The sequence below is a fragment of the Canis lupus genome, chromosome 13, assembly GCF_011100685.1.
Source record: "Canis lupus familiaris isolate Mischka breed German Shepherd chromosome 13, alternate assembly UU_Cfam_GSD_1.0, whole genome shotgun sequence".
In the NCBI taxonomy this organism is placed as follows: domain Eukaryota; kingdom Metazoa; phylum Chordata; class Mammalia; order Carnivora; family Canidae; genus Canis; species Canis lupus.
In genome coordinates this window covers 38907410-38926205 of record NC_049234.1, presented here as the reverse complement: position 1 = coordinate 38926205, position 18796 = coordinate 38907410, and the positions used below count along the sequence as shown (strand labels likewise).

Below are 18796 nucleotides of genomic sequence, written 5' to 3'. Positions count from 1 at the left end.
GCGAGGGACCTGAATCAGCTGGCACTGGGCACTTTTATACAAAACTGACCAGGGAACTTAGACTTCTTGGTGTCGCCTTTGAATACCTTCTAGCTGATGTTTAAGACAAACCGGGTGGTCTGCTCATGCGCGCGTATCTCTGGGATTTGAAAAGGCTGGTCAAGCAGCGGCTTTCCTGGTCTCTCCCCGCTGGCCCGTTACTCCCGGATGTAGAACGTGTTCTCAGGAGAGACTGAGCCCGCGCTTGGACTCTGATAAATGTTAAAGTGTAGCTTCCCTGAGAGCCCCTACAGGGCCCACAAGCATTAAAAAGCCGGAATTTTCCTTTGTTTTATGGATATTTTTTTCTCTGAAAAATATTCCGTAAATTTTGAATTTCGTATATTTTCCACTTCACACTGGCTTCCATAGGCGCGAGAATGAAGTCTTTTGCTTTTCATTGCTTGATAAGCAGTCTGTCCTTTTCCAGCTACTATCACTTTTTATTAAAAGATTACGTAGGAAAAAGAAAAAAAAAAGATTATGTAGGCAATGTTCGTAAATTCCAATATTTAAGAATTTTTTGCGAACTTTTCATTACAGATTTCTAATTTTGACCTTCTTCCCGCCGAATGCACCTGCCGGCGCCTGCAGTCCTCGGGCTCAGTGTGCCCCGGGCAGCCGCACGGAGCGTGGCGTCTCCTTAGGGACTCCGCGTGTCCCGCCCGCCCGGCGGCTCAGGGCCCCGCCCCGGCTCCACACTGGCGGCGAGCACCGCGCGGGCCGCCACTCCGACCTCGGGGAAGCCCGGGAGCCCGCGCTCGCGCCGGCCGCCGGCGGGGCCACCGAGTCTCCGGGCCGCCGCCGCCTAGAGCGCCGCCGCCGCCCGGAAGTCGGGGGAGGGATTTCCGGCCCAGCCTCTGGGCCGAGCCGGCAGTCCTACGGCGGCGCGCGGCGACCGGAGCGACCCACGGGCGGGTAGGACCCGCGGACGGGAAGCCGTGACACGGACGCCCCGCGGTGGGTGCCGGCCCCGGGGCCTGGGCAGGGCGGCGGGGGCAGGGGGCGGGGGCGGCATGTGGCGGCCGGGGTGGGGCGCAGCGGGCCCTCGTCGCGGGGCGGTCGGGCCGGCGGGGTCCCCGTGCGGGCGGAGCGGCGCCGGCCTCGCCCCTCGGCCCGCCCAGCGCGCGGAGTCTCAGGCGGGGGAACCGGCTCCCGGAGGCCGCGGGGCGCGCGCCTTCCGGCCGACCGCCCCAGTCCCCGAGGCCCCAGGGCTTGCGCGGGAACCTTGCGTCCGCGTCGGCAACGGTTCCGGTAATGACACGGGCCACGCCGGAACTCCCTCTGCGGGGTCCCCGCCGCCGACTGTGCCGTATGCCCGGGTTGGAGGGCTTCGCAGCTGCACACGGAGGTCCAAGGCGTTCAGGTTACCGCAGGTTCGGTCTGTGTCCCGGACGTGGCCCCACATTTACTGAATGAGAAAAACGAGACGTGAGAGGAGTGTAGAACGTTCGGGAAGGGCACATCAGCCGCTGGGGAGGGGAGCTGAGCCGCTGGCTGGGAGTGTTTCTCCAGAAGTCCTTCTTTGCCTTTGAATCTTGAGCCACGTGACTGTGCCCTCATTCAGTGACGGTGAGGATGATTTCAAGAATTTTAAAATAAAGCGAGTGAATATTGCAAATGTTCATTTGTGTGGTGAAGACCCCCGGCCCGCGGAAGCAACCCCTGCTCTGTCCTGCTGCTACCGGCCAGGCACTTTAGTCCGCGCTCTCCTTGCTTTGACGATTGTCCGCACCATTCCAGGGAGCACCGGTTTGTTTGTCCTGATACAGAAACGTGGCCCCTGTGCCACCGTCAAGCAGCTACGGCCTCGTCTGTACCCCACGACCCTGCTTTTGAGGTCGGTCCACACCTTTACCTCATGTTCTCCAAATTTCTAACCAGGCATTGCCTAAACCCCCTTCCCTGGGCCTTGTTTAAATGCCTGCCTGCCGCAGGGTACTGCTTCCTTGCTCCCTCCTGTTTTATCCTGGTCTCAGCCTGTCAAAAACCAAGGATTTGAGTGGACCATCCCTTGTGGTTCTTACTGTGATTTCAGAATGCTCTTCAGTGACAACCGTTAGGAAGTTTTCAAAAAAGAAAGGTTTATTACTTAGAGGGCCTGCAAATTAGCACACCTGGGGCCACAAGGGAGGTTTCCGGTAATGAGAAAGACAGGTGCAGTGGCCTGGGCTTCTGCTTTTATTGGGGTCAAGGGTGGAGACCTAGGGTTTCATGGGCTCACTCTTTATTGGTGAATTTAGAACAGAGTAGAGTGGCACCTGGGTGGCTTATTTGGTTAAGTGTCTGACTTCAGCTCGGGTCATGACCTCAGGGTCCTGGGATTGAGTCCTGACTCAGGCTCCCTGCTCAACAGGGAGTCTGCTTCTCTCTCCCTCTGCCGTTTACCCCACTGGTGCGCACTCACACTCCGCCCCCCTCTCTCTCTCTCTCTCTCTCTCTCTCTCTCTCTCTCAAATAAAAGTACTTAATAAAATAAAATAAGAGTGGGAATTTCAAGTACAGAAAAAGAAAAATAACAAGTGGACCAAATGGCCAGTAATCAGAATCAACAAAGGAGGCTCAATCAGGGGAGGTGGCCTGGCTCTTTAGGGAGTCCAGTGGCTGGCATTTATTCCATCTTTGACATGGATGCCTGCTTGCAGTGCATGCTTCAGCAATCAGAGCTTAATTCAGGCACTTGGATTACAGAAAGCCAAAACCAACTGTCAGGGCTTCTACACACTACCCAGGAGGCAGGCACCGTCCACTGTGGGCTTCTTCCAGCCTTTCCTACTTGTCTTCCCCACCCTTGAAAGACAAAGAGGTGATCGTCACCTGTCAGTGGTGCAGCGTGATAAGGGGCCAAGGGACATTGCCACAATACAGGTGGGCCATTGAGCAGGGCATGGTGCATTTGCAGACACAGGGCAGGGAGAGGTGGGGGAAATACTCTTGGTCCATAGGGGCACTCATCGTATCAGTGGGAGAATTGTATCTCCTCAGAAGGAAGATTTAGAGCTGGAGATGAGCCCAAGTTTGGGAATCGTCACAGGATAAGGTTGTTGATTCCTTCCTTAACTAAGGAAATCGGTGTAGGTTTAAAAGTAAGCCCTGGTGAACCAGCACGAAGAGATAAAGAGGAGCCTGGGAGGAAACCACTGTTAAAGTGGGAAGGCAGGTCGGGGATAGAGACAGGGATACCTACTATAGATACTGCCAGGAGGGCACGACTCAGACACCTGATGACCATGTTGCGGCTCTACTGTGAATGGATCTGATGGTCCACCTTCAGGGCATTGTGTCAGGAATGAGAGGTAGACCCAGCGTGGTGGGTGTAGGCTCTGGGGCTGTTCTCCTATCATGGCAGGCCTGGGCCGTTCCAGGATACCCATGGGACACTGCTCACCTTGCCCTGAGATCACCATTTTACCTCTTCCCTGAGACCCAGCACCAGGTCTACGTCAGGTCTCAGACTATAGGGGTAGAAGAGACCCCTGCCAGGTGGAGGTATGGCTCCCTGGAGCTAGCCCCTCGGTACACTCACCTGCATCCTTGCTGGTCTCCAGGTCCCAGCCATGCCTAGCCTCAGAGCTCGGTCTGAAGAGGCAGAAATGGAGCCCTCAGTTCCTGGACCATCCCCTTGGATCCCTGCAGCCCAGGCCTGTGTGAGTGATGCTCCTGCTGTGACCCATGCTGGATCTACACTCCGTGATCCCCACTGCTGTGGCTACACTGAGCCAGGAACCACCCCCCCTCACCATCAGCAGCCAGGTACTGGGAGCAAGTTTCCCACTGGTGCCCTTATTCTGGAGGGACTTTGTCTGCATCACCCTGTGCTTACCCCCAAGAGACATCCATATCATTATGAGGGATGGGCTACCCCATGGACTTGAGGGCCTAGGCTAGAGAGTAGAGAGGAATTGAGCCTGGCTCCAGGCTGTCCTGGTGCCTGGGCAGGACACTGGGTTTCCCCACTGGACATAGAGAGCTGTGATGTAATGGGTCACTGGCTGAGGCCTGCCCAGCCCAGCCACCAGGCTGATGGTGGTCCCCTGCACTCAGGGTACTGCCCTAACTCAGGCTGTGATCCTGCTCCCTCCTGGCTATATTCACACTACCTAACCACTCCCCTCCACTTTGGAATTCTACTAGACTGTCCTTTCCTGAGGCCCCCAACTAGCTTGCCTTTTTTGTGGCCCTATCAGCAGTGATTAGGATGGTCACTCAGTGTAAGCCTCCCTCACTGGGATCTGCTATTTTACTGGAGGCCCCTCTTAACTACATGACCTATGGTTTATAATCAGGATATCTGGACAGAAGACCCTGGTCAGACTCTGTGGCCAGGGAAGGTTGGGCTAATGGCAGTGTAGGTTCACAAACCTTGCGAACTTTACAGGTATAACTTAAACTGGCCTTTGTATACAAAGGGAAAGGAGAGTCTGAAGAACAAGGCAGGACACCCAAGTTGGTAGGTGACAGGGTTTTTTTTTTGTTTTTTTTTTTTTTTTTTTTTTTTAGATTTTATTTATTTATTCATGAGAGACACAGGCAGAGGGGGAGGCAGGCTCCCCACAGGGAGCCTGCTGCAGGACTCAATCCCAGAACCCCATGATCATGACTGGAGCCAAAGGCAGACACTTAACCACTGAGCTACCCAGGTATCCCTGTAGGTGACAGTTTAATAAGCAAGGGAACTTATTTAAGAGGCTTGTCTTGGAAGGCTGCAATATGAATGAACCCTAGCACCCACCTACAAAATCTTAAAAGTTGATAGAGTGGCCTTAACTGGATTTAGTTACATATACTGTCTAGATGGTGTCAGCACCACATCATTGTCTCAAGGCTGTGTCCTTGGGGCAGCTTCTAGGAGCAGGGAAGGCAAGCAGAATGTATGTTCAAGGACAGGGAAAGGATGAGGAACCCGGTCACCTGGATCCAGCTCATGAGTCAACCAGTGGTCACATCCTCTTGATGTCCTCCTTCAACAGCAGAGATGGTACAAGGCAGTCCTGGGTATGTTGGAGCAGGAGAGTATTAGGGGATGAGAGACATGATGAGGTCCCAAGAAGTGGCCCTGAGAGGCAGGCCTGCTGATGACCACCCCAGACAGAGGCAGAATGTGAACCAAAGGGTTAAGGGTATGCTGGGCAGAGAATGGTGGGGGAGGCCAGGCCCTCTTCCATTAAAAAGAAAAACAAAAACAACACCTAGGTTGATGGTAACTCCTGTTTAAAAAGCCACTGTGGAACAGAATGTTGGAGTACGTAGCTCAAAATACCAAGTCCTCCACATAAACATTAAAAACAAACAAAAAGGGGGCAGCCTGGGTGGCACAGTGGTTTAACGCCACCTTTGGCCCAGGATGTGACCCTGGAGACCCAGGATCGAATCCCACGTTGGGCTCCCTGCGTGGAGCCTGCTTCTCCCTGTGCCTGTGTCTCTGCCTCTCTTTCTGTGTGTCTCTCATGAATAAATAAATAAAATCTTAAAAAAAAAAAAAAAAGTAGAAACTGCTAGCACCAATTTTGTCAGGAATCTAAATCTAGAAAACAGGTTTACAGCAATCAGGTGAATGCTAAATCAAGAAAAAAAGGCCACTTAAAAATGGTAGGAAAGCTTTGTGGTGTTTTTACTTGCTTGTGCCCAAACACTCCCTGGCTCAGTAGCAGTCTTAAAATGAGCATCTTATGTTACCAGTGTGGGATCATGGTCCCTCATTCCAAAGGGATCAGATAAGACCTTACTCAAAAATAATTTTGTTTGTCCTAACCTGTGGGGGATTGGATAAAGGGTTGATGCAAAGCACTTGTTTCTGTTTTGCCTAACTCAAAACTTAGGGCAGAAAAGCATGGGTTCAAAAACATTGTAAGGAGGGACACCTGGGTGGCTCAGCAGTTGGGTGTCTGTTGTCAGCTCAGGGTGTGATCCCAGGATCTGAGGATCGAGTACTGAATCGGGCTGTCTGCAGGGAGCCCTCTTCTCCCTGTCTCTGTGTCTCTGCCTCTCTCTGTGTGTCTCTCATGAATAAATAAAATCTTTAAAAAAAAAAAACAAAGGTAGGGAAGTTGAACAATACTATAAATCAATTAGACCTAATAGACATGTATATACATAAATTTCACCAAAGGAGTACATATTCTTCTTAAGTGTACCTGGACATTCTCCAACGTAGACCTGTTAGGCCACAAAACAAATCTCAATATAAAAACAGTTGGAATCATGTAACATATTATCTTCAGCCAACCACAGCCTGAAAAGTGAAACATTCACAAATGTGTAGAAATTTAAAAATATGCTTTTGGGTAAATTACAAAGCTCAGTGGTTTGGTGCCTGCCTTTGGCCCGGGGCGCGATCCTGGAGTCCCAGGATCGAGTCCCACATTGGGCTCCCGGCATGGAGCCTGTTTCTCCCTCTGCCTCTCTATCTCTCTCTCTGTCTATCATGAATAAATAAATAAAACTTTTTAAAAATTTAAAAATAAAAAAATAAAAATCTGTTAACCTGTGGGTCAAGAAAAAATCACAAGGGAAATTTGAAAACACCTGCAGACAAATGAAAACAAACAAAAACTTCCAGTATGTAAGGGCAGTGCTGAAAGGGAAATCTATAGCAGTAAATGGATACATTAAAAAGAAAGAAAGATCTTAAATCAGTAACTTAACTACATCTTAAGGAACTACGTAAAGAGTAAACTAAACCCAAAGCAAACGGAAGGGAATAAAAAACAATAAAGGAGGGATCCCTGGGTGGCGCAGCGGTTTGGCACCTGCCTTTGGCCCAGGGCGCGATCCCGGAGACCCGGGATCGAATCCCACATCGGGCTCCCGGTGCATGGAGCCTGCTTCTCCCTCTGCCTGTGTCTCTGCCTCTCTCTCTCTGTAACTATGATAAATAAATAAAAATTTTAAAAAATTAAAAAAAAAACATTAAAGGAGAGATAAATGAAATAGAAGGTAGAACTTTAGAGAATCAAAATCAAAAGTTGTTTTTTAGGAAATATAAAATCGACAAACCTTTGAAGACATAAATAATAAAACTCAGAAGTGGACATTATTACTGATCTTACAAAAGTAAACAGGAGTTTAAGAGAAGACTGTTGGGGGATCCCTGGGTGGCTTAGTGGTTTAGCGCCTGCCTTTGGCCCAGGGCACAATCCTGGAGTCCCGGGATCAAGTCCCACGTCAGGCTCCCAGCATGGAGCCTGCTTCTCCCTCTGCCTGTGTCTCTGCCTCTCTCTCTCTGTCATAAATAAATAAATAAATAAACAAATAAATAAATAGAAGACTGTTAACAGCTGTGCATTGACAAATAATTTAGATGAAATTCCTGAAAACAAAAATTACCAAAGTGACTAAAGAATAAAATACACGTGGGATGTAATCCAGAACACAAAGGTTCAGCGTAACAAAACCAGTCACACTAAGAGAATGAAGGAAAAAACCCATAATCATCTCATTAATACCATCCATAATCATCTCAATTGATGCAGAAAAAGTATTTGACAAAATCAAACACCCTTTGTGATAATTCAAAAAAAAAAAAAGAACCACTCAGAAAATTCAATATAAGCTAACCTCCTTAACATGATGAAGGGCATTCATGAAGAACCCGCAGCTAGCATTATATACAATAGTGAAAGATGAAAATCCTAGTGATCAGGAAGGTATACCTGTTTACCATTACTATTCAACATTGTACTGGAAGTTCTAACCAGACCAATCAGCGAAGAAAAAGAAAAGACGTTCAGATGGAGAAGGAAGATAGAAACTATCTCTGTTTCAAAAGGACATGATCCCATATGTAGACTATCAGAATCCATTAAAAAGTAGAAGAACTAATAAATTTCAGCCAAGTTTCAGGGTACAAATCAACACACAAAATCAGTTGTTTCTATGTACCGGCAATGACTAATCTGAAAATGAAATTGAGGAAGCTTCACTTAAATAGCATCAAAAGAAAAAAAATAGTGGCACCTGGGTGGCTCAGTCCATTAAGCAACTGCCTTCAGCTTAGGTCATGATCTCAGGGTGCTGGGATCTACCTCTACATCAAGCTCCCTGCTCAGTGAAGAGTCTGCTTCTCCTTCTGCCCCTCCCTCATCCCTTTCTCTCCCTCCCTTTCTCAAGTAAATAAAATCTTTAAAAAAGAAAAAAAGTATCTATGAATAAATTTAACCAAGGAAGTGAAAGCTTGTTTGCTGAGAATTACAAAGCCATGACAAAAGAAATTAGCAAGTACCTAAACAATTGGAAAGATGTCAAGTCCATGGATTGGACGTAATAATGTTAGAAATGTCTGTGCTATCCAGAGCAATCTAAAAATTCAATACAAATCATATCAAAATTCCAGCAGCAGGGGCACCTGAGTGACTCAGTTGTTGAGCATCTGCCTTTCGCTTAGGTGGTGATCCCAGGTTCTGGGATCAAATCCTGCATCGGGCTCCCTGCATGTAGCCTGCTTCTCCCTCTGCCTATGTCTCTGCCTTGCTCTGTGTGTCTCTCATGAACAAATAAATAAAATCATTTTTAAAAAATTCCAACAGCTTTTTTTTGCAGGAATTGAAAACTTAGCCCTCAAATTCATAAAGAATTACAACTAAACAGTCAAAACAAGCTTGAAAATGAAGAACAAAGAGGACTCATACCAGTTTCAAAAGTTACTACAAAGTGTCAATAATAAAAATTTTTTGTTTTGTACTGACATAAAGCTAAACATACAGATCATTGGATGATAATTGAGAGTCTAGAAATAAACCCAGACATCTGTGACAAATCGATTGGCAACATGGATCTCAAGACCGTTCAGTGAGAAAGATAAGTCTTCAACAGATGATGCTGGGACAAGTGGATATCCGTGTGCAAAAGAATAAACTGGGGCCACTACTTCACACCAAAAATTAATTCAAAATGGCCCAACAACCTAAATAAAGAACTGAAATCATAAAACTCTTAGATGTAAATTTTTATAACCTTGGGTTTGGCGATGGATTCTTAGATATGACACTGAAAGCATGAACAATAAGAGAAAAAGATGGGTGGTAAGTGGGACTTTATCACAATTAAAACTTTTGAGTATCAAGAGACCTTATCAAGAAAGTAAAAAGACATCCTATTGAATGGAAGGAAACCTTTGCAAATTGTGTTTCTGGTAACAGTCTAGTATCCAGGATATATAAAGAACTCCACAATAAAAGGCAACCCAATTTTAAGATAGCAAAGGACTTGAGGAAACACTTTTCAAAAGAAAATAGGCAAATGACCAACAATCACATGAAAAACTACTTAGCTTCAGTAGTCTTTTGAGAAAAGCAAATCAAAACCACAATGAAAATACCACTTCACACCCACTAAAGTGGTTGTAATACTTAAATATGTAACAAGTGTTTTCAGGGTGTAGAAAAATAGAAACTCCCATGCATCGCCTTCTGGTCCCTACTCCATATGCAGCCAAAGGAGGGTGAGAGGGTCGCTGGGTCAGTCACTGGGAGCAGTGGGGGGCATAGTGTGCTTTGGGCCATCCTGTCCATACCCTTGTTTCCCATAGCAGCCTTCCTGTCTGTCCCTGCAGTCCTCAGTGAACTCTTCCCTCATTACTCCTAACAGCCCAGCATCATGTGGACATTTCCTAGACACCCCAGAGCCAGGGCTCCTGACCTGGGGAGCTCTGAGGCTCACAGAAGAACAGGGTCAGCCCATGTGCAGCATGTGATGATGGGCCTACCTGAGAGTCAGCAGGAGGGTAAAGCACAGTCCCCATATGTTGTGCCAGGCACATGGCTGAGTTCCAAGGAGAGTCTGACACAAACTCCATTCAAAGGGCAAGAAGTGTGCAGGGGCTTCCACATGTGTGGGCATGGCAGGCAGATAGGCTGAGTGTGAGGCCATGCCAGGTCTGCATTGACATCATTCTGGTGGCTCCAGAGGGAACAGAAGTATCCAGAACAGGCAAGGACGCAGTGCTGTTTTGTTAGGTCCTAGAACTCCCAGGAGGGGAGAGGCAATGTTAGCGTGGACTGAGGGACAGGTTAGAGGACAGCGAGTCCAAGGAATCACGGGGAGGGATGTCCACCCACTTACTCTGCACCAATGACTGTGGCCATTCTCAGGACATGGAGCCCTGTCAGGGAGCAGCCAGGCTGCACAGGAGACAGCAAGAAGGGGAGGTGATCAGAGAAAGTCTCTCCAGTGAAGTGTGTTTGGCCAGAAACCAGGAAGAGGTGAAGGAGGGAGGGGCGTCTGGGTGGCACAGTTGGTTAAGTGTCCGACTCTTGATTTCAGCTCAGGTCATGATCTCAGGGTCCTGAGATCAAGTTTCGTGTACATCTCTGTGCTCAGCGCAGAGTCCGCTTTAAGTTTCTTTCTCCTCCTGCCCCTCCCTTGTCCCCTACCCCAAAATCAGTAAATCTTAAAAAAAAAAAAAAAAAAAAAAAAAAAGAAGAAGGAGCATGAGGACCATCTGGGGAGAGTTCCAAGTGGGGTAGATCTTAAGGTAAGTGTATCCATCGTGCTCAGGGAACAAGAGCAGGGGTGCAGGTGAGCTCAGGAAGGGCCTGGGCGAAAGGTGAAATACTCTGATGTCGCTAGGATGTCTCTGGACAGGAGGGGTAGGTACAAGGTCAGGTAAGCTTCTCAGCATCCAGGCAGGGAAAGATTGCAGCAGAGTGGTCTGGGTGTCTCCATTTGAATGAGACAGAGACTTAAGATCTGCATTCAAGTGAGATCCAGGGGAGTGATGTTTTCCTTGTTCCTTCGGGTGTGAAGAGAGAGGGGGAGGTGACAGCCCTTCTGACTGATGACGAACCTTGTGCACATTTCTGCCTTCAGAAAGATGGACACAGTGGCTTCATCATTGTACCAGGGCAAAGATTGTCCAGCTAGCAGCAGCCAGAATTGCAGGGTTGGGGGGGGCGGGGTAAGGGCTGCCTAGGTAGGGCAGGGCAGTCTCTGAAGCCTCCTCTGTTGAACAGGACAGAATCTGTTGCTTCTCTGAAGGGAACAGGCCCCTCTGCACCTGCCGGCAGAGAGCCCACCTCTCCATACTGGTGACTCCTGAGGCAAGGCCTGAATGCCATTAGTTGGTGCTAAGAAAACTACTGGCGCAAGAAACACAGTGGGAAAGACCAAAGGGCGCAGTGATTAACAATACAGCATGAAGCGTATAATGTTGTACAGGGAGAGTGGCGAGCACTTGGACTTGAGGCACTCCAGGGAGAGCTGGCAGGACTTGCTGATGACCTGCAGTGGGAGAGGGGAGGTGCAGCTGAGAAGCACCTGGGATTTTGGTTTGAACCAGTAGGGAGACGAGTGGTGATTTCCTGAGACATGGGTCAGGGAAGCAAGCGTCAGTCTTGTTTTTTTTTTTTTTGTTTTGTTTTGTTTTTTAATTTTTATTTATTTATGATAGGCACACAGTGAGAGAGAGAGGCAGAGACATAGGCAGAGGGAGAAGCAGGCTCCATGCACCGGGAGCCTGACGTGGGATTCGATCCTGGGTCTCCAGGATCACGCCCTGGGCCAAAGGCAGGCGCTAAACCGCTGTGCCACCCAGGGATCCCAAGTGTCAGTCTTGTAGTTTAGGGCTCTGCTGCCTCGTCCCCTCGAAGCCCTCCCAGCCCCTCCCTGGTCCTCTTGAGTTTAGGGACTACCACCCCTGGTGGGTCACTCATTCCCAGATGTGTCATCTGTATTTTCCTGTTTCCTTCCAAGTGACTTTGTTTGTCGTTTCAGATTGGGACACCAGGACTAAGAGCAAGGAATTTCTTCAGAAGAAAGAAGTTTCTGAGGATTTGGAATCCCAGGAAGAAATATCAGAAAACTATACCAGTGATTTTTCCCAGGTGCCTGAGCTTGGAGAACTCTGTGATGATGTACTAGAGAGGGATTGGGGAGCCCCTGACAGTAAGAGACGAGTGCAGTCACTCTACCAGAAGGGGGGCTTCACTCCAATGGCAGTGCTCCTTAGGAGCCCCTTAGAGAAAGAGCTGGGCTGTGATGACTTTGTAAGAAGCTTCAGTCTGAGCCCAAACCCAACGGCATCTCAGGGAATTCCTACAGAAGAGAGGCCACATCTGTATGACATGTGTGGCCACAGCTTCCAGCACAGTATGGACTTAGGTAGCCATGAGGAGCATCACATAGCTGAAAGCCCACTCATATGTAATGATTGTGGGAAAACCTTCAGAGGAAACCCTGATCTTATTCAGCATCAGATAATCCATACTGGACAGAAGTCCTTTGTATGCAATGAATGTGGAAAATCCTTCAGCCAGAACTCATTCCTTAAAAATCATCAGAGGTCTCATGTGAGTGAAAAACCCTATCAGTGCAGTGAATGCAGGAAAACCTTCAGTGTGCACTCAAACCTCATTAGGCATCAGATTAATCACAGCGGAGAGAAGCCTTATGTGTGCAGTGAATGCGGAAAAGCCTTCAGCCAGAACTCAAGCCTTAAGAAGCACCAGAAGTCTCACATGAGTGAGAAGCCCTATGAGTGCAGTGAATGTGGGAAGGCCTTCAGGCGGAGCTCAAACCTCATCCAACATCAAAGAATTCATTCTGGAGAGAAGCCGTATGTGTGCAACGAATGTGGGAAGGCCTTTAGGCGGAGCTCAAATCTCATTAAACACCACAGGACTCACACTGGTGAGAAGCCTTTTCAGTGTAATGAGTGTGGGAAAGCATTCAGCCAGAGCTCACATCTGAGGAAGCATCAGAGAGTTCACACTGGGGAGAGACCTTATGAGTGTAATGAGTGTGGCAAACCATTCAGCCGGGTCTCCAACCTCATTAAGCATCATAGGGTTCACACTGGAGAGAAACCCTATAAGTGCAGTGACTGCGGGAAGGCCTTCAGTCAGAGTTCAAGCCTCATTCAGCATCGGAGAATTCACACTGGAGAAAAGCCTCATGTATGTAATGTGTGTGGAAAAGCCTTTAGTTACAGCTCAGTGCTCAGAAAGCACCAGATAATCCACACAGGAGAGAAGCCGTATGAATGTAGCATCTGTGGGAAGGCCTTCAGCCACAGCTCAGCCCTCATTCAGCATCAGGGTGTGCACACAGGTGACAAGCCATATGAGTGTCGCGAATGTGGAAAAACATTTGGTCGGAGCTCCAACCTTATCCTTCACCAGCGAGTTCACACCGGAGAGAAACCCTACGAATGTACTGAATGTGGAAAAACCTTCAGCCAGAGTTCAACTCTCATTCAGCATCAGAGAATCCATAATGGATTGAAACCCCATGAATGTAGCCAGTGTGGTAAAGCCTTCAACCGAAGCTCAAACCTCATTCACCACCAGAAAGTTCACACTGGAGAAAAGCCGTACACGTGTGTAGAATGTGGTAAGGGCTTCAGCCAGAGTTCACACCTTATTCAACATCAGATAATCCACACTGGTGAAAGGCCGTATAAGTGCAGTGAGTGCGGGAAGGCCTTCAGTCAGCGTTCAGTCCTCATCCAGCACCAGAGGATCCACACCGGTGTGAAGCCCTATGACTGCTCTGCATGTGGGAAAGCCTTCAGCCAGCGGTCAAAGTTGGTCAAGCACCAGCTGATCCACACCAGGGAGTGAAATGGAATACAGCTCCATTCTGACTCCTCTGGCCATGTCCTGGCTTCATTCACCTTCCAGACTTGAAGCTAGATTCTTGCTACCCTCTCCCCCTCACATCCCACTGTCCACAAAGCCCAGACCCTCCTTCCCCTACCATCACTCCTGCCTCCTATGACCCCGTGGTTCTTGTTTGTTTTGCTTATACATTTTGTTACCAGACTCCCACAATTGTTAGGAGGGGAAAGATGATAGATGCTGCGTATTCATGAATAGAGTTTATTACTATAATCAAACAGAACCAAAAAAGTAAACTGACATTTGGTTCGAAATAACCACAGTAACTCTTTTCTTTGGCAATTATTCATAAAGAGTGAATTCTGGTGTCTATGGTTATAATTGATACTCTGCTTACATAAAAATCAGGTCGAGAGTTTTTCAGGTCTGATTGCAGTCATCCTTCCCCAGAAATGGTGTGTACTCATTACCACCAGTTCCTCACTCTTTCTTGTCCCTCCCATGTACCCACTAGGTGCAGGATTCCTGCCCCCTGTCCTTTGTACCTGAGTCTAAGGTCATGCCTTATGGTCCCACTCAGGGCTGCTGCACAATTACACATGCAGCTATTTCCCATCCTCTGGCTTTGCACCTTACGGTCCTGGTTCTTGGCCCCACAGAGCCCTGCCCTCTGCATACCCCTCCTGTTCTCACAACCTCCCAGGCCCGTTCATCACCATTTATAGAGCACCTGTGAGCATCCGTAGTAGGTGGGGACTGACCCCTCAGTTTCCCAGAGTGTGCCTTTCTCCATGAGCTGTGGGGGTTGGCCCAGAAACAACACATCTGCCACTAGAAAGGCCCCTAGATGCCAGCCAGCAGGTCTCATCTGGGGGGTGTCCTAGGGTAAGTGGACGGAGAGGCCCCTCCTGTGTTTTTCCAGGAGGAAAGGCATTAAGCTGATGTAGTCGGGTGTGCAGGATGGTAAGGGCTTGGCTTCTGTTCTTTCAAGGAAGTAGGAGCAAGGCCATCAATTACAAATGAGGAAGGAGAGGTTTGAAGGGAAGTATGGGACAGTTGGCTCAAGGGTGCACAGGTCAGGCTGGGGTTACACTGGGCTGCCTCCCCTTCTCTGAGAGGCCATCAGAGTAGCCATCACTGCTCACCCCGCTTCAGCCCCACCTTCCCAAGGAAACACCCTAGATGAGAAACTGCCACATTTGCAGTTTTGCTGATAGCATTGCTGTGCTAACCCTCCAGCTCATTTGTTCCTCTTTCTGCCCCATGTAGACCTCCCTTTTCTTTCTTACGGTCAGGCAACCCTCTCTGGCTTCACTTTCCCCTTTGTCCAGCCTGAGTCCATCCTTTTCTCCAGTAATACTTGTTTGATGCATACTACATGCCATTTGCTGGGGACACAGCAGGAAACAAGAAAGAAAAACGCCTGTCCTGAGGATTTTACATTCCATTGGGTAGAGAAAATGGCCTAATGGTTATGATTGTTATTAAGCAAAAGAAAGCAAGAAATAAAGTACAGGTGTTTTGAAGGGGTCTTTTAAATGAGGCTATCAGGGGCCTCCCCAAGATGTCCTTTGAGTTGACAACTTGAAGCAAATGAGAGACTGACCAGTGAAGATGGGAAGTGGGGGATGACACCAGGAATAGCCAGTTTTGTTAGGAAGGCAGAGCTGAGTAGTAAATTAGGAATGTGCACATTAAGAGCTGTGGAAGGAGGAGGTACAAGCTACCCACATAGGTCACCAGATAGCTCCCTCAGCATCCAAGCTCCCGTTTTGGGAAAGTGAAAACCCTGGGGTCTTTTTGATTGAAGGCACAGTTTGAATACACTCACACAAAGGAATTAAAGTCACAAGATTACTGCACACAGATCCCAGAAGCAAGGGGCCCAATGACCCAGGGGAACGGTGGTCCACCATCCCAGGTCATGAATGAGAAGGGAATAGGGTAGCAAGCACCTATTATTCAGGAGTTGCTTAGGGTAGAGATCACTAACTAAACTCAAGTTTTGTTTTGTTTTTTAGGATTTTATTTATTTATTATAGAGAGAGAGAGGCAGAGACACAGAGGGAGGAGCAGGCTCCACGCAGGGAGCCCGACACGGGAGTCCATCCCAGGACTCCAGGATCACACCCTGGGCTGAAGGTGGCACTAAACTGCTGAGCCACCCGGGCTGCCCCTAAAAAATTCTAATCTCAATGTCCACACTCTGGGTGTGTGTAGGGTTGTCCTATAGTAAAATGCCTGGGCAGTAACTAGAAAAAAAAAACAGGCTTTTCTCATCACACCGGTTCAGAGGCCCCGAGCAGAAGCAGACCTCAAGTGTTCAAGAATCATCACAGGTCAGTATGGCCAGGAGTTGAGTGAGCAGAGGGAGAAGCAGATGGGGTGGGAGGTAATGGGCCATATCACAAAAGGCCTTATGGTCATGATAAGGAGCTTGGCTTTTACACTGGGTGAAATGGGAGATGCTGGAGGCTTTTGATGACTCACATTTTAACAAGGTCATTGCTATGAGGAGAAGAGGCTTGCAGCATGTCCTCTGTGTTCATCCCTCCTTTTGCCCCTTCCCCTGTCCTCCACATCATTGGGAGACTCCCACCCCCACCCCCTGGGGCTGAGGCATAGCTGTGGAAAGCCACAGTCTAGACAAAGGAGTGTCAAGCTTCACCGGGCCTTTGTCCCTACCCAGTGTCTGGACAGATCTGACCAAACTTAGGGGATTGCTGTCTGCAGCCTGAGGAATTTTGATTTTGGATTATGTTTCCAAAGAGAACATGTGGAAAGCAGGTTGTCAACTACAGTTTCTTTTGACTTTAATGATGTCCTTGGAAGTGTTTCTTGGGGAACAAGCACTAAGAAGCCTGGGTGCCCCCTCCTTGGGGCCAGCAGATTTGAAGTCATTGAAACCCTACAGGACAGGAGGAGTGAGGTGTGTGCTGCAGCCTCACCCCCACCCACAGCAAACGCCCAGGCCAGTGCCCTTCTGTTGCCCCTCAAGCCACTTTGGACCTGCGCTAGGATCCCTGCCCTGCTGACCTCATGCCCTTGTGGTATGTGTGGCATTGTCAGTCTTGACCGCTGAACCGAATTTTGGGTGGGTGGGGGGTGCCCATCCATCCTGCAGGTAATGGTAAGAATCGTGTTTGGCACTGCACTGTGGGCAGGACAGCTGGACTGTGGTGCCCCAGGGCTCCATGGTGCTCAGGGCCCCATCCTGGCCAGCGCAAGCCAGCCCATACTGAGCCATGCTACACGCGCTGCACTCTTGAGTCCGACAGAGCCTTTGTTAGGGAGTAGCTGACCTAAATCACTCGATAATTAATTGTTGTTCAGGGACAGCAGTACGGGACGGGAGCCCTCCTTAAAGGGGCCCTAAGTTGTGTCTGATCCCAGGCCTATGCGTACTTGAGAACAAGGCTGCAACGGACTCTAGCCCAGGGGAGAGACCTGTGGCCATCGGGTGGCCACTCAGAAGGAGCACATTTGCAAGGAGGAATTGGGTGGCATGCCAAGTGAGGCTCACACTCCAGAGAGCAGATGCTCCACTAGGACCCCTGAATACTGCTGGCATCACAACAAAGATCCAGAGCCTCCGGGTTCTAGAGAAGAACACCCCCAGCACAGCCAAGAGATTGATTCAAACCCAAATTAAGCCTGTAAAGCAACTATTGCCAGGCACTTGCCCCTGATGATGCTGACCGGAGGTTCCCTGGAAGAAATCCGTGAACGCGAATGCAGCAGAGAGGACCACCCCGAAGTACATCCAGTGACCCCTCCCCCCACAGAAAGGAAAGAAACCCTGCATAGAAGGTGAAGCAACAAACTAAAACAGGCCCACAATTTGGCCAGCTGAGGGGATCCCTGGGTGGCTCAGCAGTCTAGCACCTGCCTTTGGCCCAGGGTGCGATTCTGGAGTCCCAGGATCGAGTCCCGTGTTGGCCTTCATGGAGCCTGCTTCTCCCTCTGCCTGTGTCTCTGCCTCTCTCCCTCCCCCCCGCCCCCATCTCTCATGAATAAATAAAATCTTTTAAAAATAAATAAAGGGTGTTGATTTATGGCTATACCCGGGGATACACCACTGAATTTAAACAGGGACCCCTAAAAAAGCATAAAAGTTACTAAATATAAAATAGAGGACAGATAGATATACCTCATCTTAACAAAATTATTGTCTACATTCCTCATAATCATAATACACACTGCTCTTAAATATTCTGTGGACACTCTTACCCAGTGAGTAATAAATTAAAATTTAATGAAGTCGGGGATCCCTGGATGGCTCAGCAGTTTGGCAGCTGCCTTCGGCCCAGGGCGTGATCCTGGAGTCCTGGGATCGAGTACCGCATCAAGCTCCTTGCATGGTGCCTGCTGCTTCTCCCTCTGTGATTCTGCCTCTCTCTCTCTCTCTCTGTGTCTCATGAATAAATAAAATATTTTTTTTAATTTAATTAAGTCTTTGTTACTTATAAATTGGTTTGGCAGTATGGGTTCCCATGCGCGCGCACACACACAGTTAATATAGTCAATATAGCCCTATATAAATTCAAACAGGGCATTCAAGGGTTGAAACCCATTATATAAGACCTATTTATAGAACCACCGCTTTTCCAATTAGCCCAATTTGGCCTGTTCTTACACCTGGAAAGAATGAACGGTGCTTCACGGTGGATCACCGCAGTCATGATGCTATGGTCCATCTGGTGAGGCCCCCACACCCAGTGTTGTTGAAATTACGGGCTCCATCCAATCAGCAACTGCCAAGTCATTTGTGCTTACAGATTTGGGTAACAAGTCCTATTCAGCGCCTATTTCAACCTTTCAGCCACAGTGTGCCTTCACCTCTAAAGGAACATGATTTTCCTTTTCTTGGATGCCCATACGGTGCCTCAGCAACCTCACTGTCACATACAGTAGTGGCAGACGGGATCTAACTGCATCCACCTTCCTCTGGGAACAGAGATGTGACATTATTGATGACATCCTCCTCCAAGGAGACTCATTTGATATTAATTTGTGTGTCACATATATTCAGGACACACAGGAGCTCATGAAAGGGACTGGGCCATTGTCCCCCAATGTACAAGCCCCTGCCTCTGCTATTAAGTTGCTGAAAATGGTTGTTAAGCCAAGGGCTGCTCCATCCTTGAAGCTTGAAAAACAGCCAGTAAGCTTGTCAGCACCCACAACGCCTTTAGATCTTTTCG

The 18796-nt window shown here is 48.6% G+C and overlaps 1 protein-coding gene across 6 annotated transcripts; it reads left to right on the top strand.

The window, feature by feature from the left end:
• Nucleotides 1-876: 876 nt before the first annotated feature.
• ZNF16 (zinc finger protein 16) lies at nt 877-15118 on the top strand. 6 transcript variants are annotated; one of them, XM_038555894.1, is made up of 3 exons: nt 877-999; nt 3588-3792; nt 11749-15118. In XM_038555894.1, the coding sequence occupies exons 2-3, from the start codon at nt 3597-3599 to the stop codon at nt 13593-13595; spliced, it is 2043 nt and encodes a 680-aa protein (XP_038411822.1). In that variant the 5' UTR covers nt 877-999; nt 3588-3596; the 3' UTR covers nt 13596-15118. The 6 variants fall into 6 exon arrangements, 3 of the variants coding, with proteins under 3 accessions (XP_038411822.1, XP_038411823.1, XP_038411824.1); XR_005368942.1 differs by lacking the exon at nt 11749-15118 and adding an exon at nt 8565-8967 and having other exon boundaries at nt 960-999; nt 3588-3686; XM_038555895.1 differs by lacking the exon at nt 3588-3792 and having other exon boundaries at nt 890-999.
• The last annotated feature ends 3678 nt before the right edge of the window (nt 15119-18796 follow it).

Bases quoted from the DNA above. Each gene is read 5' to 3' on its own strand.
- ZNF16 (XM_038555894.1), top strand. From the start codon at position 3,597: ATGCCTAGCCTCAGAGCTCGGTCTGAAGAGGCAGAAATGGAGCCCTCA. The intron at 3,793-11,748 runs GTACTGGGAGCA...TTGTCGTTTCAG, and splicing joins CCCTCACCATCAGCAGCCAG to ATTGGGACACCAGGACTAAG.